Consider the following 26,751-nt stretch of genomic DNA (forward strand, 5'->3'; position numbering starts at 1 on the left):
GGTTGAAAATACTAATCCAGTGTTGACATTAAGATTAAACCAATGAACAGCTTTAAAAAAAGGACCTCAAAACAGTCCTTCCTATCACCACATGCAAACATAATGTAATTCAGACAGTGTGCATCTTTTGAAGCATATCTAGTTATTAAGTTTTGGCTGTATTTTGTGGCCTATAATATAGTGTCCTTCTTAACTTTAATTTCTACATTTTGCTGTTTATCTACCATCTATGAAAAAACGAATAGGGCTCTGATTGTTTGTAGTATTTGGATGTAGATGGATTTCAGTGTTGTTTAATCTTTTTGACAGATAAATGTTATTTTTCTTTCATATATCTGCCTTAGGGTGGGGCATCTGCCTCCTTAAACCATCTGCAGTACTCAGACAGGATAATTAATGCTGAAGATAATGAGCCAGTGAGGGACTCAGACAAAGAGTAATTGAAAGTTTTGAGATAAAATGTAGAGCTTCTATATGTAAACTATTGTTCTGGTGTCAGCTGCAGTCAATGCAACTTCACACTAAAGAGAGTCTGTTATTAAAAATCCAATTATACACACAGTGTATTTGTCAACATAAAAACTAGGAAACTTGAAGAGCACTTAGCAGAGATTAGTACAACATAATGCTAGAAATGACTGAAAATGGCATGAAAATCCGTTGAAACACGAGTACTTTGCTATGCAGTGGATGTACAAGATTAAACCTTGATGCTTTTTCATATATTGACTGTTCTTACTCTTTCGTTTCATGAAAACCACTATGTATATATGAGGATTGGCAGCACCTCATAGATTCTGCCGATTGCAGTGACCTTCCCTTATTTTGTCATTTGGACTTGTTGTTGAACCTCTTGTCCTCTAGAGAGAAAATATTCTACCCAGTCTACTGACCCTAAAGCATAGGTCAACAGACTTAAACTAAAATACTCATTCATATTTGATCTCAGATATATCAGAATAATTCAGGGAAATCTGAAACTATTATTTCCTTCTTAGTCTGGTTTTTGTTCAAAAATGGCAGACAGGTCAATTGTTTATTCATCAGATCCTGATGGATTATATAAGTTACACCACACTGTGAAAGTCAAAGTGCATACACAATTTACATTTAGACAGCATTTTTATTCTGATGATATGGAGTTCATGTCAGAATGGATCCTGGTTTTCAGCAGCCTTGACACTATATGCATCATATCTCAGCTGAAAATGATTCTTATAAGGTATGTGTTTTCTTCTTTTTGTTAATTCTTGGAGAAATTATAATGAGGAATAACCCTTATGATATAAAAAAAAATCATTTAAACATTGATGTGAAATAAAACACTCAAAAATAGACAAGTTTATTACTATTTAAAATCTCAGTCATGTTTTTATTTTATGACTAGCTCTTTCAAATAGCTCCGTGTGAACATCCCTGTCATCTTAACATTATTAGAAAAGAAAAAGAAGAAGAAAAAAAAAATATAAATAGCTCAGTTGATGCCTCCGTGCTTTAGCTGAAGGTTTGATTCCTATATTTGACTCCTAAAACTGTGCCTACGTTTTTTCAATGGTAATGTTTAGTGTGTAAATTTTAACTAACAAGTGAAAACAAGAAACTAAGAAAATGTGCTGTAAATATTTTCCTATATTTGCTGGAGATATCTGCCTGTATTTGCTGTAAATATTTTAGAAAACTTGCTGTAAATATTTTAGTATACTTGCTGTAAATATTTTAGTATATTTGCTGTAAATATTTTCCTATATTTGCTGTCAATATTTTCCTATATTTGCTGGAAATATCTGCCTGCATTTTCTTTAAATATTTTCCTATATTTGCAGTTAATATCTGTGTATATTTTCTGTAAATATTTTCCTGTATTTGCTGTAAGTATCTGCCTGTATTTTCTTTAAATATTTTCCTATATTCGCAGTAAATATCTGTGTATATTTGCTGTAAATATCTGCCTTTATTTGCATAAATATCTGCCTATATTTGCTGTAAATATTAGCCTATATTTGCTGTAAACATTGGCCTATATTGGATGTGAAATTGGCCTATATGAACTGTAAATATTTCCCTATATTTGCTGTAAATACCAGCGTATATTGGCTGTGAATATCGCCCTATATCCACTATATATATGCCTATATGGACTGAATACATTAGCTGTAAATATTTCATATATCAACTTTAAATGTTAACTGTACCTATCAACCTATATTGGCTGTTAATATGTCTATACTGGCTGTAAATATCTGCCATTACTGGCTAAGAATTTAACCTGCATCGGCCTGTATTGGCTGTAAGTTTTGGCCCATAGTGGCTGTCTATATTAGCCTATATCAGCTAATATTTTGTCTATGTATTTGTCCATTATCCTTCCTTTTCATCTTGATCTTCTTCGCATCAATCTCATCCTTTTTATCTTTGTTTTTTTGTCTTTCACGTCCCTCTTATCCTTTTTATTCTTGTTCTCTTTTTACATCTTTACATCTTTCTTCTCCTTTTTCTTTTTCTTGTCAGTAAACAATTTATTGATTGCTTTTGAAATATAATACTGTTTTACAAATACAACCAATGCCCAATTCATGCAGCTTGGCCCTAACGCTTGCTAAAAGTGTTCAGGCCCGGTCTAGATTGGGATTTAAATGCACTTGAAGAGCAGTCCCTTCACTCTGCTTTTCACTAAGATCCTGATGAGCCTGAGAAAGATATGACAGGTCAAGAAGTGGTGTTTCAAGTGCAGCTAAACCTGCAGTCAGATTGCACCAAATCCTGCAAAATGTCAGGATCATCCATTAATCCAGGTTCTGCTTGAACTTGTTCTTATGTGCAAATGAGGCGTTATTAAGGGTGTTACCTGCTGCTAGTAGAGACTGTGTTCTGATTGTCCTCCATCTCAGTAAATCTATCTGAGCCTGAGATAGAGAGGAGATGAAGGCCATGGTTTCATCCTGCAGTAATAGATGATGTGTCACTGAGACAGGGAGGCCGGCGCATGCTAAGATTGAGGCGAAGCGTTTCCCTTCACCCTCTAAAGCTGAGTTCTGACAGATAGATCGCAGCAGAGCCAAGGTTTCTCCATCAAACGGGGGACTCTTCACTGCACAAGACCTTAGGTATTCATCTCACAGCGTCGGTGAAAAACACCTCGTATTTCCAGGGCAGCTATTTTACCGAGGGCGTCTTTATTGGAGCATCACCGCTGTGCAGATCTAAACAACCTTTAGATCATACAATAATGGAACAAAAAAGATAATCATTCACCTCCATGTTGCAAAACAAGATTGCCTTATACAACTTGGGGCTAAAAGGCTCCTGCTGAACTATTAAATGCAACATCCATATATCAGCTCAGCAGCCACGATTCACAAACGTTCCTACACAACCTTCAGGCTTTCTATAAATGCTGCTCCTGACAAATTTATCTTATCCAGTAGATGAGATTCTGTGAGGTTTTTTTCTCTTCAAACACAACCCAACACAACCCAAGGCGCACAAACACAACAGATGATACCTAGAAGCTTGTTCTGATTTCTATCTTTTTGGACTAAATATATCCTTCTCTTTTTTTATTCTAGGATACCCCCAGATCTGGGAGTGGCCGCCACAAGAGGTAAAGCTCATTTTATTACCCTCTCACTGAGTATATCTGCTTTAGCATCACAAAGAATCTATCAAGAGAAAGCACTTTAAGCCATTTATTGCTCGAGCTGATACCCTCCAAAATGCTTCGAAGAGCTTTTTTCCTTGTGCGTCACTGTTTATTTCCCCCTCCGGATTGCTCCTGTTCTTTTTTTTGCTCAGGAAAGATGAGTGTTTTGAACAGTAGCTGACAGGACGCCATCTGGACCTCAGACACTTCACTGTTGTTGCTGGCTGGGAGAGTTGGGAGTCTATCATTAGTTTTCAAAGGTTTGGAGTTGAAAATGTGGCTGGCTTTAGTCAGGATTATGTCTGGATTTTGATTACAGGCTTCCAAACTTTTAATTTTTTTCTTCAGAATAGATGGCATAAAAGCCACCTCTCTCCAGGCAGATTATTGTAGAATTTGTCTTGTCTCTGACGCTGTTGTTGACCTTGAGTAAGCTTATATACTGTAACTGCAGCTTTCTAGAGATGTCAATGATTTAAGAGGAACAATTGGTTACAAATAAATATGGATTTAAAAGATCAGAGGTGTAGAGTAAGGATGCACTATTATCGGTATATCATGATTGGCAGAAATTTTAGGTAAATTTTTGGCCTATATTGCCTCTAAGTATTTGTCAATATTGGCTGTTTATGTTGGCCTGTGTTGACTGTACATATAAACATATATTGACTGTAAATATCGGCATATACTGGATGTAAATATGGGCATATATGGGCTGTATATAATGGCTGAAAATATCATCCATTATTGGTTGTAAATATTGGCCTGTACTGGCTGTTAATGTCAGCCTATACTCCTGTAAATATTGGCCTACAGCATGGATCATCAACTACATTTTTACAAGGGCCAGCTTTTTCTTGGAAGACACCGAAGGGGCATGACTATCTAAAATCTAAAATATTTGGGCCCAACTAACATATAATTGCTCAATTCTTGTTTTTCCTTTAAAAAACTAAATAATTTCGCCCTCTGGCAATGAGATCAACTCCAATCGCCTGAACTGCAACTGCCATTAGGGGGCCATTGCGATATTTTGGCAGCATATTTCTGGGGCTTGCATATTGACCTATAATGACTAATGAATGGATTTCTATAAAATGGATCAAACATTAAGCCAACGTTTTAAAGCCCTTAGGGAGTTTTTGTAATGACATATCCTAAATACCACAACATATTTTTCCTCTGAAGATTTTTGGATTTTAAAAATATTCTAGGAGCCAGGTGGGAAGCTGTGGCGGGTCTGACTTGGCCCCCGGGCCACCAGTTGATGATCCTTGGCCTACAGCAACTCTATTTACCAGCCTATATTGGCTGTATATATGTCAGCTTATTTTGGCAGTAGATATTGGCCTCTGTCAGTTTTAAATATTGGCATTAGTTGATGGGAAATATCAGCCGATACCAGCTGTAAATATTGTCCATTTGCTTGTATGTTTTTGAGCCGTCGGACCTTGATGATGTTTCCTCTACACAAATACAAAATTACCACACCATTGTTAGGTTGTTGGACATATTCAGCTTCTTTGACTGGATGTCTGCAAGCAAAACTTATACTTAGTTGCCTTAAAATGAAATGAACTAACCAATTTAAACATTTTTCTTGCTTTACTTGCAGATGTTTTACCCATTAAAAGCAGCTAATAGATAGATAGATAGATAGATAGATAGATAGATAGATAGATAGATATTTGATATGCAGATATTCACAAATTGATTGAGCTGATATCGATATTTAAATGTGGTTCAGCCCTGAAATTTAGGCCTTAAAACACACAATTTGAAGTCTGATCGCTAGGTAGCGGATAGATAGATAGACAGACAGAGACAGACAGACGGATGTACGGACGGACAGAGAGACAGATAGATAGATAGATATCTGATGATACCAATATCATGCCGAGGATATGGTGCATCCCTAGTTTTTTGCCAAAATATCTCACAATAAGATATTCATCTGAACTTTTTATGTGAGCTTGGCTTACAGTAAGTGTATTTAGATATGTTTTGGCAGGAAATTAGACAAATACCGCTTTTGGATTGAAATTTTTTCAGTGTATGGCTCCTGGGAAATGGGAGCATTAAAATCTAAAACACTTCTGAGCCTCTCTGCTGGTGTAGAAAACAAGCAGGTATTGATTTGCGACACCTTAGACCCCATGGTCACAGATTATGGACATTTAGAGCAAGGAGACTACTCTATGATTCTACTGATACGGTCTTAAAGTTATTGCTGAAAGATTATCTCAGTGTTTTAGGATTATAATTACAGAGTGTGATTTAAGACATTAATTCCTTAAATGTATAGCGTGTTTGGGTGTATAGTATTGGCTTATTGCACATTGACATGTTATGTTTGTTAGAGATGTTGTTATACCTGTCAGTGCTTTCTCCCTCCTACCTGCTGAGGCTCCCAGGAGAGTGTGATTGGCTCAGCTTCTCTCTCACCTAGACCTCTCTCTGCGGGGCGTTAATGGGCCATGGTGTGATATTTAGTATTGAGGCCATGGTTGTTTAGGCTTAGCTTCAACACCTACTGAGTGTTTGTGTGTGTGGGGGTTATTGTTTATGTCAGTTTTAGTGGCACCCACATGTGTGGACATGAACATGCAAGGTGTTTGGCTTATTATTAGTTACTTACTTGTTGTGCTGTAATATACACCTGAATATGCATGTGCGTTTTTTGTGTGTGTTTTGGTGTGCTTGTGTTCATGCTGATAAAGGACGATTGGCCGGGAAGAGCCACAACGAGAGAGACAAATGAAATGCACTTTATCTTGGCGTGGGCGAGTGCCAGTGAGAGCGTTTCAAGGACTGCCTCTTGATCAAAAGCGATGGCCGCTCTAATGTTTGGTTCTTTGTAAAAGTGAGAGAAATAAGCTGTTGGTCCTGTAAATGTCAGAGTAGAGACGACAAACGCCTCCGCTTGTGTGCGCGAGCTAAAGCCTCAATAAAGAAAAAAAGAAAGACTGCGATGAGTGAAATAGATATAAAACTTAGGATGAGGCATTAAAATAATGTTTTAACTAGTTGTTTCTGTCATTTCTAATTCTATTCTATTAATGCACCTATGCAGCACTGGTGGTAGAGGTAGTTAACATCCCATCTTGAAGCTGGGATTCTGAAAGTGGGCAGCCTTGGATCACATTCAACCTATGGCTCCTTTCCAGCATGTCATTTTTATATCTACTGTCCTATCTCTCTAAGGCACAAAAAGCCTCAAAAATACATCTTCTTTAAAGTCAAAGACCCAAATTTCAGTTGTTTTTTTGCAAGCTCATCAGGTTTGATAATGTCTACTATTTTAAAAAACAAAATGATGCCGTCACTATTTTCAACTAAGCAGCATACAATACCTGTATAGTTAGGCTAAACCCAGTCAGAAAAAAACATAAAATTGAGTACAAAAATTCAAACTGGAATATGCAGTGCTGCCGTAACATTGGTAGTTAAGTGGAGGATTTTGTTAAATCTAGAATCTTATCTTTCACACTGAGAAGCTTTCAAGGCCTTTAAAGAATTAAAAAAAGGGACACCAATAAGTGCTTCAAACTAGTGTTAAGTTGTAGCCCACACCATTAGCATTAAGTTCATTCATTCTTTGTTTTTTTCCCCAACAGTATTGGAATACAGCAGAAAAAGGAAATTCCAAAGAAACTGCACAGGTTAAAGTGCCATTAGCCTAGTGTATTGGTTCCAAACAATTTCTGAGTGGTGCAAGGCTTTGTCTGCTCTGAGGGTTAAAATTAGATTTGCATTAATAACCGAAATCATTAAAAAAAACAATTATTAAATGGTTTACACAAAGGTCTGTTGGTAAGAAAAACATGTGGGTCCATATTCTTAGGGTTTTATCAATAAAACAAAAACCTGCCGTGATCTTGTGGGGCTTGGTTTTTCTCTGATACAAATAAGAAAGGCTCCAAGGAAAAAATGTTGGGAACCACTGGCCTAGTGGGAACGCCTGCATGCCCCATGTGCAAAAGCTGTTGCTCTTAATTAGGGTGGGCAACCTGGTTCATATCCCCCTGCCTGCAATCTCTTTGCATCATGTCATTACTCACTCACTCTCCCTGGTTTCCAACTGTGTCTGCTGTCTTGTCCTATTAGAATAAAGGCATAAAAACCCAAAATAAATCTTTTAAAAGGACAGATTGATTGATAAATTGTAAGCAACTGTAAAAGAAGCCAACAAAACACTGACTCCATAAACATCTGCAAACTCACAATGTACAAAAAGATTTTGGTGTTTACAGTGTTTACACAGTGACTACTCAGGTCTTAGGTTTAATAGATGAACCCCTAATCAGACCAGTTAGATAATGCCTAAATCACTTTAGCCAGATAACATTCAACAAATCTGAATTAAATACTTCACTTCCTTATTTACTTTAGAACCAGCCTATCCAGTTCATTTATAGTCACGATTTCATTAACACATAACTCTTTCTTTCCTCTCAACCCTTTCTTTCCCAAAGATAAAGAAACTGCTGTTAGTTCACTGCCTCCATCCTCTGAGCCAAAACTGCTCTGTCAAGTTGTCTAATAATGGGAGCATCATATCTGGCAGCTCCTGAAAAGAGTACAGATGGCACAAAGGAGTAATGTTTGTCCTTTGTCTTGCCAGCAGCTTCCCTGTTTGTTTCATCTGCAGAAATGTGCAGACAGCCTCCTACAGAAAATTCAGCAACGTCTGCAAACTCCACAATAATATCATTCCAAGGGAGATTTTATAAACCTTTGCACAAGCTGCCAGGTTTTTGTGGTGCAGTTACAAAACTCATTCCAAGTTTCCGAATCAATAATTATTGAAATAAGGTCCGTTAGAAAATAAACAGCACCTGAATATTCTTCCTCAGCTGCCCCAGAATCTGTCACTAAGCAGTGAAGAGGAGATAAGGTTAATGTTCTGCTGGAGCTGAATACAAAAGCCACTAAAGCTGTTTTTTTTCTCCCTAGCATAAGAACTGCCACTGCCATCCTTAAGTCTATTTGAAGTTGTGATATGTAAATTGTTTCTTAATCAGAATCCTTTTTGCACCTAAGTTACAAACCCTTGACGACCCTTTTTTCCATTAATGGCATAAAAGGCAGAGGGCTGTTAATAATGCATGCCTAATTGAGAGGGCAAAAATGCAGAAGATATTCCCACCTGTTCTTCTGATGATGGATGTGTCATCCTATTGAAGTTTAATAAAGTGGCTATGATTCATACCTTCAAACAGCCTCAGTGTTAATACTGTGTAGGACACTTTGTACAGTGGAATCTGCCACCAAATTCCTAGCTTTTATGTGTCTGTTTGAACCTTAAGAAACATCAGCTAGTTCAAATATTTTTTGGTTGTTTTTAATATTGTTTTCATTGTTTTTGTTGCAGCTCTGCAGGGCCAGGATCTGAGGAAGAGGTGGGAGGGAACAGCAGACAACGACACAACCGTCACAGCAGAGATGGAGGCGCTGGAGCAACAGGGAGTTTGGAGAAAAGGATAGAGGAGCTGGAGAAGGTGTGTCTTAAAGTTCATATTGCTTCCTATAAATGCTTAGATCATCTGCACTTACATAAGACAAAACATAAATGATTTTTTTTGTCTGATGCTCTTTTCTGTTGCATCTTCCAGAATTCCTGCTTTTGCCTATCAGGTTCTGTTACGTCTGCACAGGGTCCTGAAGTATTTATTCTTTCTGTAAAATTCTGGTTCCCCCTTGTATATACTATGACATATAGTTCTTTTTTTTGTGTAGCGAAACAGAGGTGTGCTGCTTTTATATACAAATCTCTGACGGTGGTGAGCTGAGTAGTTTTGCCTCTATGCCAAATCAGAGTATAGCATTTGAAACGATTTTCTGGTTGGATTCTTTGGTTCTGCACTGGCAGAAATTCCCTTCGCTTTTGTCAAAGAAATGACCTTTTAAACCACAGATATGTCTTTCACTCCCACACCGTTCCTGTCAGACACTCAACCCCTCAAAGAAGAAATTCCTCTCAGAACAAATGTCACTCAGATGGCTTTCAGAAAAGGTTTTTAAAGTACAATCTGATGTGACCTCTGTGACTTTGTGTGTGAGGTGTTTCTGAGTCAAATGGCGACAACAAAACTTTCAAAATCATATTTTTAAGCACTTATTTTAAAAAACATTGTTTTTCTCACTTTCCTGGAGAAGCAGATCTGTAATATGAGATTTCTGTCTCAAGGGTGCTACTTTAGATCTTACTGAAAATCATAACAATCACAGAGATGTTTTATGTTTGTCATAAATATACATTTTTGCAGAAACACCTCTTGTTCAAAGCCTCACTGTATCCTACCTCAACCCAGTTTAGAATCACTACCTGCCTGTTTGGTTTCTATGGCAACACTTTCATGCATCTCTGCAGAGGAAAGTGAAAGTAGAAATACTGGTTTGATCTTCTTTTCCTGTCACATACCCAAACAGCAATTTCAGCACTGTTGCAAGTTAAATTATTGTCTGTAAGGAACAATATTCATTAATGTCACAGGATCGTGGAAGGAAGCAGACAGCAGCACACTGTCTTTAAACCAACTTCAATTTAAAAGTGAGCAAAGACTCTTAAAAAGGAGGCTGTTGATGCATTGTCACGACGGTTTGTATCTGGGTAATAACTACAAAACCTTATGAATGAGGAAGAAGAGGAACTATTTTTCAGCTGTCAAATCATAAAAAATCAATGCTTCCTTTTGACAAAGTCCAAACAGCTTTAAAACAGGATGGTTCTGGAAGTCAAACCTACCTTCCATAAATATGAAGAATAACTTTTTTAAAAGACTCCATCCATTTTCCCTTTTGATTCAGTTCAAAACTACTGTATTTAATCTCAGAGGTAATTTAACATGCATGCAATGCAGGTAAGGAAATTAACTTTTTTGTCTACCTGCTACTATGGCTGACAGATTCAAAAACTTGCCAGACACTTTATTTTAATAAGTCACATGATTTAATGAATAATAATGAATGCTTCTATTTATAAAGGGTGCACAAATAATCTGAACTGCCACTCATTTTATTTGACATTTTAGACCATGCTAGACGCTTGGTTTGCAAGAATAATATGTAATATTGATCGTTAAACTGTGGTAAAAATGCAATTTTTTGTTAATTGTAGGGGTCTTCCTTTTTGTATGTATACATTTTCTGATGATAACTGCAGCATACATGCCCCTCTAGAGCTTTTACTAACTTTCCTCCATCCCAAACAGCTGTTCTTTACTTCCTGCACCCCATCTAGCATTCACCCATCATCGGGATCACATGCAAACAATCAGTAGAGTACAATGCAATATTGCATGCTATGCTATAATATGATATGATAAGACACATTTCATTGTCCCCTGGGTAAAATATGTATTGGAATCCAGTAGCATGTTACACCGGCTGTGTATACCTGCAAATGTAGACTAGTTTGAACATAAGTAGCCCCAAGACGGTCACATTACCACCACCATGTTTGACTGTTGATATGATGTCTTTTTATGAAATGCTGTGTTAATTTTACTCCAGATGTAATGGGACACCCACCTTCCAAAAAGCTCATCTTTTGTCTTGTCAGTCTACAGAATATTTTCAGAAAGTCTTGGATCATCAAGACATTTCTGACAAATGTGAGAGGAGCTTTGTGATCTTTTTGGTCTGCATTGTTTTTGACTGCTGGACTCTCCCACAGATGCCATTTTTTGCCTAGTCTCTTTTTTCCTGTTGAATCATGAACTCTTATCTTGACTGAGTCAAGTGAGGCCTTCAGGTCTTGCGATGTTGTTCTGGGTTCTTTTGTGACCTGGAAGAGTTGTTGATGCTTGCTTGGAGTAATTTTGGTAAGCTAGCCCCTCCTGGGAATGTTCACCATTTTTCCAAGTTTTCTCCATTTGTGGATAATGGCTCTCACTGTGGTATGCTGGAGTTCCAAAACCTTCAAACTGGCTTTGTAATGGCTTTCAAGACCCATAGATATCAATGGCTTTGTTTCTTTTGTGTTCTTTATTTTCTATACATCGCAGCATGATGTTTTGCTTTTTGAGATCTTTTAGCCTCCTTCACTTTGTCAGACAGCTTCTATTTAAGGGATTTCTTGATTCATCAGGTCTGGCAGTAATCAGGCCCGGATGTAGATGGTGAAATTTAATTTTACCTCATCACATTTAATATCAAATAAAACAAGGGGCACAATTACTTTCTGACACTGGGCCAGTTAGGTTCGGGTAGCTTTTTTCCCTTCATAAATGAAATCATCATTTAAAAACGCTGTTATGTGTTTACATGTGTTATCTTTGGCTAATATGAAAAGTTGTTTGATGATATGAAACATTTAAGTGAGATAAATGTGCAAGAAAAAAATAAATCTAAGAAAACAGGAGGGGGGAATACTTTTTTACAACACTGTAGGTGTCTGTACTTAAGATACAGTTGATAATGGGAAAACAACAACTATCCACATATGAACAGTGTAACACTTACCAAAGAAAAATGAATATTCCAAAATTAAAACAACAGAAGCAAAAAAGTTAAGATCATAATGATGCCATTGCACCAACCCTACAGCCTGTATGCAAAATTTTAGTTGATGTGGACACAAATAAGTTATTTAAAACCTTTTTTCTTCAACAAATAATAGTGACTTATGGCTGCAATGTAGAGTATGTTTTCTTTAACTCCTTTTTTGAAACATTTCAGACTCTGCTATTGTCCCATGTTTCATGTTATTATGAAATGTTAAACACTTTTTTATAATATCCCCAAGACTAATAGACAAATTGTATTCAAATTACAATTTGTTTGAATCAAATTACTAGTTACATGCTCTGTTCTCATCTGCTGGATCATTTATCATAAATTAAACCATGTGTTTATCCGTGTCTGTTTTCAGGAGCTGGCCAGAGAGCGCCAGGAGAACGCCCGGTTGTTGAAGGCCCACCAGGACAAAGACGACCTCATCGGGAAGCTGAAGGAGGAAATCGACTTGCTGAACAGAGTGAGTCCAGCCTACATGGTTTTCTGCTCTAGAGTCTGATTTTTTTTTTTAAGCTTTTTGTGTTTCCATGTGTGGGAGGAGTGAGTAGGTTGTAAATTATCATTTGGCATTTAAGTGAGGTTGTTTTTAATAACTATGTTTGTTTGTACAATGTTTCTCTTGTAGTCCATTGGGATTTAAACCCTGGGAAATTTTCATTTTAGGATTTACACCCTTTTTTCAAGATAAAAGCAAACATTTGTCTCAGAGCTATGAGCACAATTTGCATTTTTACCACAAAACAAAAACTCACCAGTGGGTTTTTTTAACAATTGAGCTCGTGACACAAATGTCTATTGATTTTCCTAACAAAAACAAGAATTTCTGACTTGTTCCTTGCCAGAAAGAAATTGTCAGGCATTTGTTGTAGCTTTGTTGCCTTAAATTTGAGGCTCTTTTGATTGAAGATTGACAAACTCTTTTGCGGTCCTTATCTCAGAGGGGTTCTGATGGATTGGTTTGTTGAAAAAGCAAAATACAAAGAAATCAATACAGCTCTGAACCAAACAATCTTCAGCTTTTCAACACAGTTTCCTACTTTTTCCTACAGTTTCTTTTAACCTCTTTTGATGGTGGACTTGGTTGAAGTTGTCAGTCAAGTTTTCAGAGTTTAAAAACTCTCCAGGTCAAACTTTCCAAGTGACTTTCAACCACATGCTTACTCATTTATAAAGCATTATTCAGTCAGTGAAGTAGAACCACCAGCCAAGCTCAGTGATCAGCAAATTACAACCTCTTCATCTTCATCCAATCAGTGTGGGAATGTCAGTGTGAGAAAAAGACCATAATCAGCCACAGATCAGAAGAATGGCTTTATTTCAATCCTGGTATAAATGAAGTAGTTTTCACTCCAACTATGCACTGCAGAAAGTTTGCTGATTACAATTACACATATATTCACTCACAATGGCTATGATTGAGAGTAAATGCAGAGGGATAACGAGGATATTTTAGCAGATAATCAGGCAACCATCAGTTTAACTTCTCAACCCTGATGGCTAACTGCAGCAGGGCAGGAATAGTCTGTTATGAATTAGGTCTGCATAGTTAACAGCTGATTACAGGTAACTAAACTGAGAAATGTTGGTGTAGGGGCTAAAAAACAACATAACTAAGATTAAAGAATTAGGGATAAAAGGACCACTTTGCAGAGGAACCTTATCATGCATTTGAAAACTGTCTCCAATATTAAAATATAATGTTTTTATTGACCCTTCTAGCCTGTTGATCTCCTCCCTGGTCTAGTTTGACTTTGCTACTGAGCTATGTTTCAGTTCGGGTGTTGCATCCTTATAGAGCACATTCAAAGATTGATTGAAGCTGTCCCATTTTGAAAGATTTCATCCATAGCAGCCAATAAATACATCCTAATTTTCCCAAACCATGAGGATCCATCCAGTGTGTCCTTGTTGCTAAACATATCTTGAGATCATCTGCATGCCCAATCAAACAACATGGCCAAATGCAAACTAAACATAGAACTATTTTTATTTTTAATGTAGGTGATTGGTTTGGTTAGTTAGTAGTTATACAAGTGATCTCAATGTTAAAATGATAAAGGGCCCTCAAACTCGTTCTGCAGCTCTTGTCCAACCAGCATGTCCATGTGGGTCCCAAATTGGTTATATACGGGCTACAATATGGGTCCCATGTGGACTTGTCCATGGGTTCCATGGTGGCCCCACCTGTGATTGACCTTGTGACTGCAAGTGTGGATAAGCCAAGAGAGACCAATATAGGCCTCATCTAAAGATCCTTGCAATTGCCCATGTTTACTACAAGTAGGATCTATCTTCTGTCTCTAGAAAGGGAGCCTATAGGGCACTCATATGGGCTAATCCACACTTGCAGTTCACATGGGCAATCATATGACAAAACCCTCATGGAACCCATACTGTAGCCCACATACAACCCATGTGGGGCCCACAAGGACATGCTAGCTGGGTGAGGAGACTAGATGGCAGGAGGGCGCTTAGTAATGAAAGAGTAAGGGCAGGAAAAGCCGGTGATGCAAACAGGACCTCCTATGAAGACTAGACCATCTCATTGCAGTTCTGTCTGAGCAAACTATGCAGGCTACTGGGCTGGTTCTTTCGTAGATTGGCTCCTTTGAAGTTTGCTACTATTTGAATTAGGTATAGCTTTTCACTTAAAGAAACCTCTTTAACCTCCTAAGAGACCTCTTTCTCCTCTTTCCACATGAGTCAAAGGTACAGTCTGACTTTCTATGATGATGATCAGAGATGAGAGGTGTTAGTTGTCTGGCCAGTCAAACTCAGTAACACCACAGTCAGCAAACAAGTTTCTGGTAGTTTTGGCTTCACTGTGGGCAGGTGCCAAGTCCTATCTCCATAAAGCTTCTCAGCAGATGGAAGTATGAGGCTCCTGGTAGACTCTGGATTTGATGAAGACCAGTGGACCAACCACAGCAGATGACATGGCACCTCAAACCATCGCTGACTGTGGAAACTGCAAACACTGGACTTCAAATACTTTGGATTCTCTCAAACATCCTCCATACCCTGGGACCTTGATTGCCAAAAAAAATGCTCAATTTACTTTTACCTGAAAACACGACTTTCGACAGTTCTGTTTGTCCTGAGCCCAGGTGAGACGCTGGTGAAGTCTGTGGTTCAGAAGGGGCTAGACTCTACGAGCACAACACTTGTAGCCCATTTCCTGGACCTGTCTGTGCGGTGGCTCTTGATCTACTGACTCCAGTCTCAGCTGACTACTTGTGAAGCTCCCTTAAGTTCTTAAATCTGCTTTATGTGACAATCCTCTGAGGCTGAGCATCTTCCAGTCAATTTGCCATGAATATGCTTTGATAAGCCTGCCCTTTCAGCAATGACCTTCTGTGGCTTACCCTCTTTGTAAAGGTTTTCAATGATTGTCTTCTGGACAAGAGACAAGTCAGCAGTCCTCCCCATGATTGTGGTTGTGTGTACCGAACCACAGTGAGAGTATAAAGGCTCAGGAAACCTTTTCCACAATATTTGTTGCAGTATCTTACGTCATTAACAAGTGCTCCTCCACACATTGTTGTGATAAGAGAAATATAGGCGACACATTTCCAAACATAAGTTGAGTTACTGGGAAAGTTATCTGGTGGATTCTTTCATTGCGGTTGGTTTTAAGTTATCATCCAAGGAACAGTTCCCTGGTGGGGGTCAGCCATGTCTCTTCTTTGAAGACACTAAATAAAAAACATTAAATCCTCCCTCTGGAAAATCAGTTAAGAGAGAAAAATACTCAGGAAAAATGATGAGCTGCTTCTGTTTATAAGAAGTGATTCAGAGAGATGCTGTAGCCATGGCTGTGGACTTTCTTTCACACTGACATGAACCCACTGCCACAGGTCGTGTGTATGTTTAAGGTTTGGTTTGCTCCCATGGGTCAGGGTTGTGCTTCCTCTTCACTGTGTGGTCAGGGTGCACAGTTCAGATGATTGTCATGTAAGCTGCGTGTGTTTTATATTCAGCAGGCAGAGCGAAACCTCCCTGAACCCTCTGAACCTTCATCTTCTTTTTACCCCCAGACTGTCAACAATCTCTCCTCCACTCACAGCCTCCCCTGTGTTTTTTGGGTCACTGAGGCTGGCGGTAAAGTATAGTTCTGTTTTTTGGCAACCTAGGAGGGAATCGCAGCAGGTGATGAAACATCACACAGTCTTTCATGTCTCAAACAGAGAAAAGGGATCTCGGCTCTTTCCTGCAGAGCCAATCAAATCTAAACACAAAAAAACAACAAGCCATGCAAACAAATACAGGACTCAGAGATGTGTACATTTGAAGCAACAGGTCCAATAAATGCTGTTTGGTTATTATCTTTGAACTACTCTCATTATGAGACACATCTGCAAACACTGAGAGTGCAATATTGCAGGAGACATCTCTTTGATAACATCACACGGACAGGAAGCTGGTCATAAGAGGACAGCTAACAGTGTGATATCTATCAGAAATGTCCCAGAGAAAGGCTCCAGCAAGGCCTGATGGGAAGGCAAGAGATAAAGACTGATACAGTGTGCTGTCTCTGCTGATTGAACCCTGAGTCACTGTAGAAGTTTATTTAGGAGAGACAGAACAGATAAAGCTCAACAGTAGGACTTTTATCTCCCTCTCCATATGCTTTAAGAGAACTACAGTTCTGCAGAGAGCTAATATAACAAAGTTACCTGTCAAAACATGCACCAAGTGATGACATCCTACATCTAATGATAGAGATAGTAATGAGGAACCAGCTTCAAAGGGCAGACATGCAACAAGTAGCCCTGAAATACCAGTGATAAATATGAAGAACCCAAAAACCTCTTCATTCATGTGCATTTTTAAGGAGTGTTATCAATGTGCAGAAGACTTAGGAGAGCTTATGGGAAGCCATCAGCTAATCTTAAAGAACAAGTAAGTGGAATATATAAATATGTCAAAGTATTAACTAAAAACATCCATTAAAAACAATTAAAATCACAAAAAAATGAAGAAGTATGAGGTGGATTTAGTTATCTATGAGGTTTTTCCATTGCATATGCCTTTTGATCTGATATCATGCAGACTGATTTGGAGTTACATGATTTATAAGCCAACAATTCCATTTGTAACATGAATCAATGTCCAGTTTGTTTGCTACAGGTGTTTAAGAATTAGAGCATTCACTATCACTGGGAGCTGTCTTGGTTGACTTTGAAAATGTTCAGCACTGGGTAACAATTTTGCAAGTAACTCTTTACAAGATGCTGCCATATTCCAGTTGATTGCTGGTACTGATGCCAGGTTGTTGATGATTTGTTGTTACTTCTTTTCATCTAAGACTCCTAAAATGCCAAGATTTACTCTCATATTTTATGGCTGAGACAGATCGGCATATTTCTAACAGGTCACTTCTCCTTTATAAAAAACTCTTTTTTCTAAATCTGCAGGCTAGATGTCTGATTCAGATTGATGCATTAATTGATGCATCAGTGCATATCTGTTCAGTACCTTAGCATCACTTGCTATAAAACTTTCATAACTTGGGGGTATTGTCCAGAAGACACAAAGCCAACTGTCTATCTACCTTTGAATATGTTTACTCTACTGCATTGTGAAGCCTAGAGTCTTAAACTCTACAGCCAGGTAACAGGAATAACAGACATTTATAGCTCTTCAACATGCTCAAGCTATGACACACTACTAACAGGACAGAGATGGACACAACAAAGCACAGCTGTTTCAGTACAAAAATAAAGGAGGGGCTCTTTAACTTACAATTCACCATTAGGCTATTTTTCCTCTCAAAACTCAATAGGTGGGGAAACTTTCTGAAAGTATGTGCTGTCCTGTCTGCCACCTTGCTAGATTACTTTCGGCTTGTACACAGCTAACTACAAAGAGAGGAACAGAAACAGTGCACACACATTGCATTTTATATTTTTGGGAATGGGAAACACAACAAAAATGTATCTAGGTACTTTAACGGATTACTTTTTAAAGTGGCACTTGTAGGGGAACGAGATAGCATAACATTGAAATAGGACTATGGCGTTAACTTAGAGTTTCTTATTTGGACTTTCTTCAGACCTAAAGCAACATTTGTTCAATTTTTGGTCATATTTCTCACACCGTTATAAACACATGACACATTTTTGGCCTCTGGTGTAGCTTTGATTAAAATATCCTGCTTATTTAAATTTAATGCTTGTCTTGAATTGTGTCTTGTATAGAGCTATGGGAAACCAGAGAGCCGAAGTAACTTTAAGGATCCATGCAGCTTGTAGTTAACTGTTTTTACCAAGCTTGTCCTTATTTTGTCATTTTTTTAAGATATATTTTTGGACTTGAATGATTTTTTTTTCTCAGATAGGACAGTGTATGGAGTAGGAAAGTGAAGACAGAGTGGGAAATTAGCTTTTTATTTTAATATTATTTATTTTAAAGTATTGATCATGTGTTTAGTTTATTTCTACATGTTTTTTTCTGGAATTAGTCTTTAAATCACTCTACATCTAGAGAAGAAACAACATGCAGGAAGAAATGTGTTCTTTTTCTTCAACTTTTGAAGTTTTGTTGGGTTCAGTCTCAGAAGCATTGCCATCATGACCAGTAATGGAAGGAATCAAGGATGGGGATCGTTCTTTTGATGATGCAGTGCTGTGTTTGTGAGAGCCTCTCTCATTTGCACCTAATTGAAGCTGTTTATGTCTAATTTGTTGCTATCAAGACAGCCTGGCTTCAGGGGGAACCTGGCAGCAAGTAACACACACTTTAACCCTCAGACTAACTCTCCAACCTGACCGAGCCCTCAGAGGTTTGGAGGCTGTGTTGTGAATATTCATGTGTCTGACTGAGTCCAGAAAGTGCTAACCTCAAAGCTGTCTGTGTTTACTTTCTTCTGCAGGACCTGGATGACATTGAAGACGAGAACGAGCAGCTCAAACAGGAGAACAAGACTCTGCTCAAAGTGGTCGGTCAGCTGACGAGGTAGAAGTGCACCCACCTGGACGCGACACTAACAAAACACAGATGAACGGAGCATCTCTTTCCTGTCCATTGTCCTGACCTCCTGCCCTGGGTTGTCACCTTTTATCTGTTTGATTCTGTCTGTTTCTGTCATTTTCTCAGTCTTTAATACATCCCCAGAGGAGGATTTACTCCGTTTGTTGTGAGAGCTGAGCAAACTAGGGGCTTCTGTTTTCACTCTCATGTGGACTCAGTCATCATATCCATATTTAATGTAAATGTATTGTACATAAGCCAGCAAGATTGTTAATTTTTAGATTTTTTTGATAAGGTCTTTAAAAGCAAAAGTTAAATGAATGTATGTGCAGCACAAACGAGCACACAAAGCCTTTTAAACTTGTTTAGAGGTTTGAAAAATATTTTTCTTTCACGTTAAACCCTTCTAGGTAAATTAAAGAAAAGAAAAATCCAGTGTTGCGGTGTTAGAGTTATGTCTGAGAGCAGTTTATTAAGTGGCGAAGCTTCTGTCGAGGAACACTTGGACCAAATTAAAGTAGTTATTTTACATTACCAGCAGCCAAAGTGTGCAATACATGTGCAATTTTATGTGTCCAAAAAAAAGAGAAAGCCTGGTGCTTTATCACAAAAGTAATGCTTGGTTTATTTTCTCCCTTATTTCTTGGTACATTTGCAACTCATAAGGGCGTCTACAAACCTGGATGGAGAAAATTATTTTCAAAATATTTCTGATTTTTTCACCATGCTTAATGCATTTCAGTGCTAACATCTGAGTTTAACACTTGTCCTTGATGAAATGTTTCAGGGTGAAACCCTCGCCTAGTATATCCAGATCCTATTTTAAAAGCATTTTTCTTCCTGTAATTTGTTTACAAGTTATCTCTTTGTGATATTTGATGGATGTTTTAGCTGCTCTTTTTATGGCATCTAAGATGTGTGGAGTGAGCTACAGTGCATTTTTTTGTATGATAACCAAAATGAACTGAAGGAACATAATGTTTAAAATGCATCTCTCTTTGTTTACTTAAGGGAACAGGCTTAGCTGGTTAATTTCTGTTTTTATCTCACTGATGAGTTGCGCACTGAGCTCCTCCTCTCTGCCGATTAATCTGTAGGTTTTAGACAGTAGATAATTCTGCTTCCTCATACATGCTCACATTTTGGGGTAAAGATCATCCACTCGCTGGCAGACACCACAAACCCATCTCTGTTTCCATTACATTATGCATGTACAGAAGATTAAGACATTTAATAAAAGTTTGATTATCTCTCTCCTCAGTTGACTCGCTCGTGTTCATTAAGACTAATTTGCTGTGATGATGCCGTGCCACCAAGGCAGTAATGCAATGTGACGTGGCGGGGGGTTCAGTTCCTCTGCCAAGCTCTGAAAGCTAACACTCTCTCACAGTCATGATGAGTCAACATGCCAGTCAAAAACAAAGACATTTTTAGGAATCAAAACAACAAATCAGAGAGTTTTAGCACCATGGAAGAGCTTGGTTATGAAAAGGTTGAAACAGGATCTGGTAAATTATTCTTTTAGAATGAGGGGAAAATGTATACAACTGCTAAAAACGATGGCAAGTAGTGTAGAACTCTAATTCTATGCTGATGAAAGGAAGGTGGATAAAGAAGGAAATCAAAGGAATGGGAAAGGAGTAGTGAGTCAGACTCCTGGGCTTAGAGGACTATAGCCTCCATTCACAAGATGGGTTCTTACTGTAATGACACCAGTGCCCTGACCGGCAGATTATTTGTAACTCATTTCCAACCCCATTACCAAAAACATTTGAGAAAAGGCAGAGGCTTTGAAATAAACTCGGAGGGTGATCGGGTGAACATTCTGTCTGTCACATCTTTACGGGCCAATTAAAGCAACAAGAGCACTGAGAGTACTGTCCCTCGTCACTGATTGGTCCTGTCACTTTCTAACCAGGCCCAAACGGTTCAGATGGGAGCTTTGCAAGATGGATTCACCAGTGAGAAACAAGGAAACGGGCGTATCCATCTGCTTTGCAAGGTTAATAAATGCAAAGAAGAAGCCAAATGTAAACACCAATGTCCATTCTAATATACATTCTGTTACCTTTGCATACATGTGAAATAGAAATACTGAAATTATCTTGCAAAATAACATCACAAATTTGGCCTCTGAAATCTTAAGCAGCACGAAAAAGAGCTCAATGTGTCAGAAATCCGTATTTTTCAGTTTCAGAACTCTTGCAATAATCTTGGAAAATAAGAAATGATGCCTTAAGGTAATAAATGTTATCCTGCCCCAAATTTTTTGAAAATTGTTTCTAGCATGAGTTTTTAAAAGGGACATTACAAAAAAGGTATTTCTCAGTATTTACACATCCTGTTATTATTTGTGTTTATACCGTGTCCCAACTTTTTTGGAAGTAGGATGGTAAAATTCATTGTCTGACGTTAATGCAGCCAGAAAATGCTGACTATTGCTCATAATGAAGATCTTGTGTCAGATCTGGTTTGTTTGTTTGCCTCTCCAAAAGTCCCATTAGATTCTGAGAGGCTGATAGTCGGGGCAGAGATGAGAGGCAGGCCTTATCTTGTCCTTGTAGAAAAACCCAGCCATATTTCATTATCACTCAGTTTCATGCTCTTGCTTCTACGGCCAATCTCCTCAATCTCCAGGGTCTCTGGTGTGTGGAAGCACTCATCCACGTTGAGGATGGCAGGGGTCATGATGCAATAGAGAGCCTGGACGAATGGACGGATTGATACTGGACGTATTTCTGCAATTTCCTCTGCCAATTTCTCCTGGCCTGATTTATCACAGCAGCCTGAAAATGACTTTTGCCTACCCGTGCACCTTTTATACCTCATTATCTCAAACTTAAGTGATATCTGAGGTGACGCTTCAAAGCTGGAATTCAAATTGAATCGTCCTTGGTGCCGTGAAATGATTGCATTCAGACCTTCGATCTCCACCTAATGTCACAGCGTACTTCCAGGAGAAGGCACAATCTCTCACCGCCACTCTCAAGGCAGTGCGATTTCTCTGCCATGCCTCTTTGAAAGTGCCTTTTGAAGTCACGCTGTGTAGCCAGGCAGACAAACAGCGACATGTTGGAGCTGGAAGTGAAAAAAAAGAGACTTCAGATGCACTTCTCTCAACACCTGGACCACATGCAGGGATGCCCTTTGTTGAAATGTTCTGTAAAAGTCAATGGGATTCTGATACAGTTCACAAACACAGAGGAATCAACTAATGGCTGTCAAAAGGCATGACATTTAAAAAGTGGAATAATTTAACTTGTTTGGCTCAGAAAAATGGAAAAGTTTTGTGTTATGTTGCCTTTATCAGCTTTGATTTGTGGCAGGGAATATTGAGCTGGAGGTGGAAAATAGACCTTTAGGAGTCAACTAGGGCTGTCAGATGATTAATTCTTAAAAATGCCTCTCAATATTGATTTTTCTTAATCTAGTTCAATCACATTTTCAAGTCACATTTAAAATCTGTTATTTCACATTTTCAACATTTTCCCTACATGTTAACAACTGCAAGTGTTGTCATAGAGATGGGAGATACCTCAAGATAGGAGACAGCTTCAGAGGGCTTATACTGTCAAATATTTTGTTAGCATGTTTTTTTAAGAAACATGTTGGAGGACATGTACAAAATGACTCATAGGTGTCCAGTGATCACTTGGCAGCCTAGTTTAAGTCTAGTTGCATTTTCTGTGGAAGCAATCCAGTTAAGGTTAAGAATTAAACTGAGAGATGTTTTCTTTGTTTTGCTTTGACTTTGTACTTGCACTGTCAAATTATGGGCAATCTACTTCCTGTTGGATAAAAATCTGGTTTTATTTTGAAAGAAAATAAGGAACTACTGGGGGATTAAGGTCACAACATTATCTTTACCATAGGAGGAAAGGTTATAAGGAAAAGGAAAGAAAGTGAAATGTTAGATATCAGAATACGCTGTTGGGATTTGTAATGCTAGGTTTTAGTTTTTGTTAGAAATGTTAAAAAATATTATTATTATTTATATAAATATATATATATATATATTAATCAAGATTAATAGATAACAAGGCAGCCAATGAGAGCAAAAACCAGTCTGAGAATTAGGGTTGAAAAATATTTAAAAATTAGTAAAAAAGTGGTGTTTAAATAAATAGAACATGAGAAGTCTAGCACTGACCCTTTCAACCAGCAGATTATTACAATGTGTATGCACCATGATCTCAGACATCATCTCTTTAAATATATAATACAATTTATTTAACAAAGCCGCATCAGTCAGAGTCAGTGATCAAGAAAACAAAACTATTACAAACTAAACTACAACAAACAAACTATTTACGAAGCAAAGTGGAGGCTTTTCTGACCTGTGGACCCCATTCAGTCGCTCCACAGATCTCCTCCTATCAGAGAGGAGAATGGGTCCTCTGAATGTGTTGCAAAGGATCCTGGGATTAATGGGTCTCGGATTTTATGGCCCTTCTTTTAAGATTATCCTCCAAAACTACTAAATACTTGTACTTAAAAACTGCCATGTAAGCCGAGTTTTTGTTTCACGCATATAATAATATATCATCAGCATATAAAGAAACCAAAAAAGTGTTTTGACTTTTTTAACCTTTAACCCTGCAGATTGCAATGCCATATATGACAAGAAAAGAAACAAGTTATTCAAAGTAAAATATCTTTTGAGCCATAAATTGTAGGCCCTTACTTATTTTTTTCTTTGAAAGCCCTCAGTTGTGTCGTTTTAAACCAGTATTCATGCCTTCATAGTAGGGCTAAACCATTTGGGAAAATATACAAATTCTGATTTTTTTCCCTCCAATATTGCAATTACGATTTGATATGTGAAGATTTCTTAAGTTCCTCATCTTATGTTACTTCCAATAAACACAAGCAATAAATCATTCTATAGTATAACCAGCACAATATTGGATTAAACAAGGGCTCAATGAAAAATAAAGGTATTGTGATGATTTTGACTCGTATTGCAAATCAGATATGATTTTTTGTATTGAAGGGGGTGGTAATTTTTATACCATTCTCATATTCTCAAGAAAAATTCTCTCAGGAAAAATGTACAAAAATGAGGAAAGTAGGATTTTTTGCAGACAATTCTACAAAAATGTCACTTGAATGATTGCATGATATGTAATGTATAACACATCTGCTGCAAAAACAAAGGTTTAAACTGGTATTTAGGCACAAATATCAGGTTAAGAAATATTGCACCTTCTGTGATTTGAAAATTGCAACAGGCCATATTGCAATTTAATCTAATTTGCCATCAATTGCCCAGCCCTACTTCATAGCTCTTACAGAAAGTTTTCCTGTGAGTCTAGAACTTGGATGACTTTCCGTCATCTTTAAAGACTGAATCCACACCAGTAACTTCGATATTAGGTGATGTTTAGCCCATTTTTTTGATCAGAGGAGTTAATGACACATAATACAGGGATATAGAGGCTGTGATTTGTCCCTCAGAGTCATTGCACTTTAAATAATGAGTCAAATTCCTAAAATGGCATTGTGAATATTTTGAAGACTTTTCCTCACATATTGATTTTTTTTGTACTTTCTATAGTTCTATACTTTTTAATCATAAAAAAAATCTTTGAGTTTTAATTCCAAATGAGTTTTTTTGTTTTGTTATAATAGTCCCATATTTTTTTAAATCAAGTGACATTACTGCAACACACATATTCTTAAAGCCGGGTTGTCCAGAAGAAAAGGATGTTCAGAGCTTGACTGTGCACCACAGGGTTGGTGTTTTACAAGGTTTTAGAAAAAAGTCTAGACAAGACAAAAGGGTTTAAAAATAGCTTGAGGCTCAGAGGGTTAAACAATTTAAAATACATTCCTTAAATTGATTAAGGCAATTAATTTAATTGTACTGAAGCACTTGCATGATAATGCACTATAAGGCACCAAGCTCACCTTTTTTTCCTAACCATCCAGCCCATTATATTATGTCATAACATTTGAGTTATTCCTGTATCCTGTAGACCAATGAATCAAATAAAATTTTAATGCATATAAAAGTCAGTCTTGCAATTAACCTTTTGCTGTAACAATATGCTCATCATGCCGTATAATTAACAAAGAATTGAGGCGTCAGCGAATGATATTCTTTAACCCACTTAAAGGGCATTTGTTACATTTATTCTGGCATTTTCTTACTGCTTCTACATAACCATCTACTTTAGAAGCACATCCAAACACACTTTTCCATCCTCCCTGGCCCATTTTAGCACTGAGCTATCACTGAAATTACTCCCTCACCGAAAATAACTTCTATGTCCCGCTTCACCCCACACAACCCATTATCAAAGAAGAGAGACCTTTTTTTGGATGGCACTTCAAACCCATAATCTGCTCTGTCCTTTGGCCTTTCTACTTGGAACCCAGCTCTGTCTTGTAGACCTGAATTAACAAGACTGTGCAGATTTTACTGGCTCCGCATAGAGCTTCAACAGCTCTTTTAAAATTAAATGAGGGGTTTATCCTGTAGAAACAGGACTACCTTACAGAACCAATGACAGTTAATGTTAAAGTATAATGATATGCTGATGACACCACACTATTACCCATTATCCAAGATTTACAAGCATTATATTTGATAACCCTCTCAGATACTTTGATAGGATGTTATTTTTCCTGCAGGTGTTACTTAATCAGCAGCTGAAAAGCACATCCAAAGACATTTTACACATCCCATTTAGCCCATTTTGTCACTCAGCTATTTCCTAAATCACTCTCTCGCCAAGAATGACTTCCACACAACCCATCATCCTAAAAAAAGAGACCTATTTTAGATGCTACTTCAAACCCATAGTCTGCTCTCTCCTTTGGCCTTTAAACATTAGTATCAGCACTTCTGTAGGCTAGAATAATGTATTTGATTGTGGTAATGTTTTGTTGGTTTAAGTTATTGTAAAGCAGTAGAAAAACAAGGAAAAATACCAAAACTTCATCTACTGAAATCGTGATATAAGTTTAAAAATGACCAATCCTATGCTATATCTACATTTTTAGTTAAGTTCTCACATTACCTTAAATATTTCCAATAGGTTTCAAAACCAGAGTTCTTGACTGACTGTAACAGGACATATCAATGTCCACACAAACAGCCTTTTAAAACATGTTGCAGTACCTTAAGCCGTTGTATAGTTGTAGTAAAATGAACAGTTGTATAAATTCCAACTGCGCACCAAGAATTGTCTCAGGGCACACCAGTGTGAGTCAACACACCATTTGAGAAACACTATACAGAATAATTAACAACCATTTAGGTGTCATGGATGAATTTCACACGAGGGAGAAAAGATTTTAACAATTCATCCTTAAAACCAAAACGTTAACAGTTTAACTTCCTGAGACCTGAGCTTTTGTCTGGAATGCATTTTTGTTTTCTCCCACTTATTCGGGACAATTTGGACCTCATAAGTTTAAAATCTCGGCCTTGACTTGAAAAAGGAATTGATTTTGACCAAAAAGCCCAATATCAACACAAATTCCCAAAAATTTCAAAGAAATTACCTAAGATATCCGTGAAACCTTCTGAAAAACATATTTTTAAGTGTCGCATAAAAAAACCCCTAAATTTCCTGATGTTTCAATGAAACTTCATGATAAAGTCCAAAATT

At 37.6% G+C, this 26,751-nt stretch overlaps 1 protein-coding gene across 2 annotated transcripts in view; it reads left to right on the forward strand.

The window, feature by feature from the left end:
- The window catches only part of pawr (PRKC, apoptosis, WT1, regulator), a 97,444-nt gene extending 77,052 nt beyond the window's left edge, over positions 1–20,392 (forward strand). For both annotated transcript variants that reach the window (XM_041781116.1, XM_041781117.1), the window contains exons 4-7: positions 3,567–3,601; positions 9,015–9,141; positions 12,516–12,620; positions 19,035–20,392. In XM_041781116.1, coding sequence (XP_041637050.1) covers positions 3,567–3,601; positions 9,015–9,141; positions 12,516–12,620; positions 19,035–19,121 — 354 coding nt within the window. In that variant the 3' untranslated portion in view covers positions 19,122–20,392. The remainder of the gene's footprint in view (positions 1–3,566; positions 3,602–9,014; positions 9,142–12,515; positions 12,621–19,034) is intronic.
- The last annotated feature ends 6,359 nt before the right edge of the window (positions 20,393–26,751 follow it).

Source organism: Cheilinus undulatus, linkage group 23, assembly GCF_018320785.1.
Source record: "Cheilinus undulatus linkage group 23, ASM1832078v1, whole genome shotgun sequence".
Classification (NCBI taxonomy): domain Eukaryota; kingdom Metazoa; phylum Chordata; class Actinopteri; order Labriformes; family Labridae; genus Cheilinus; species Cheilinus undulatus.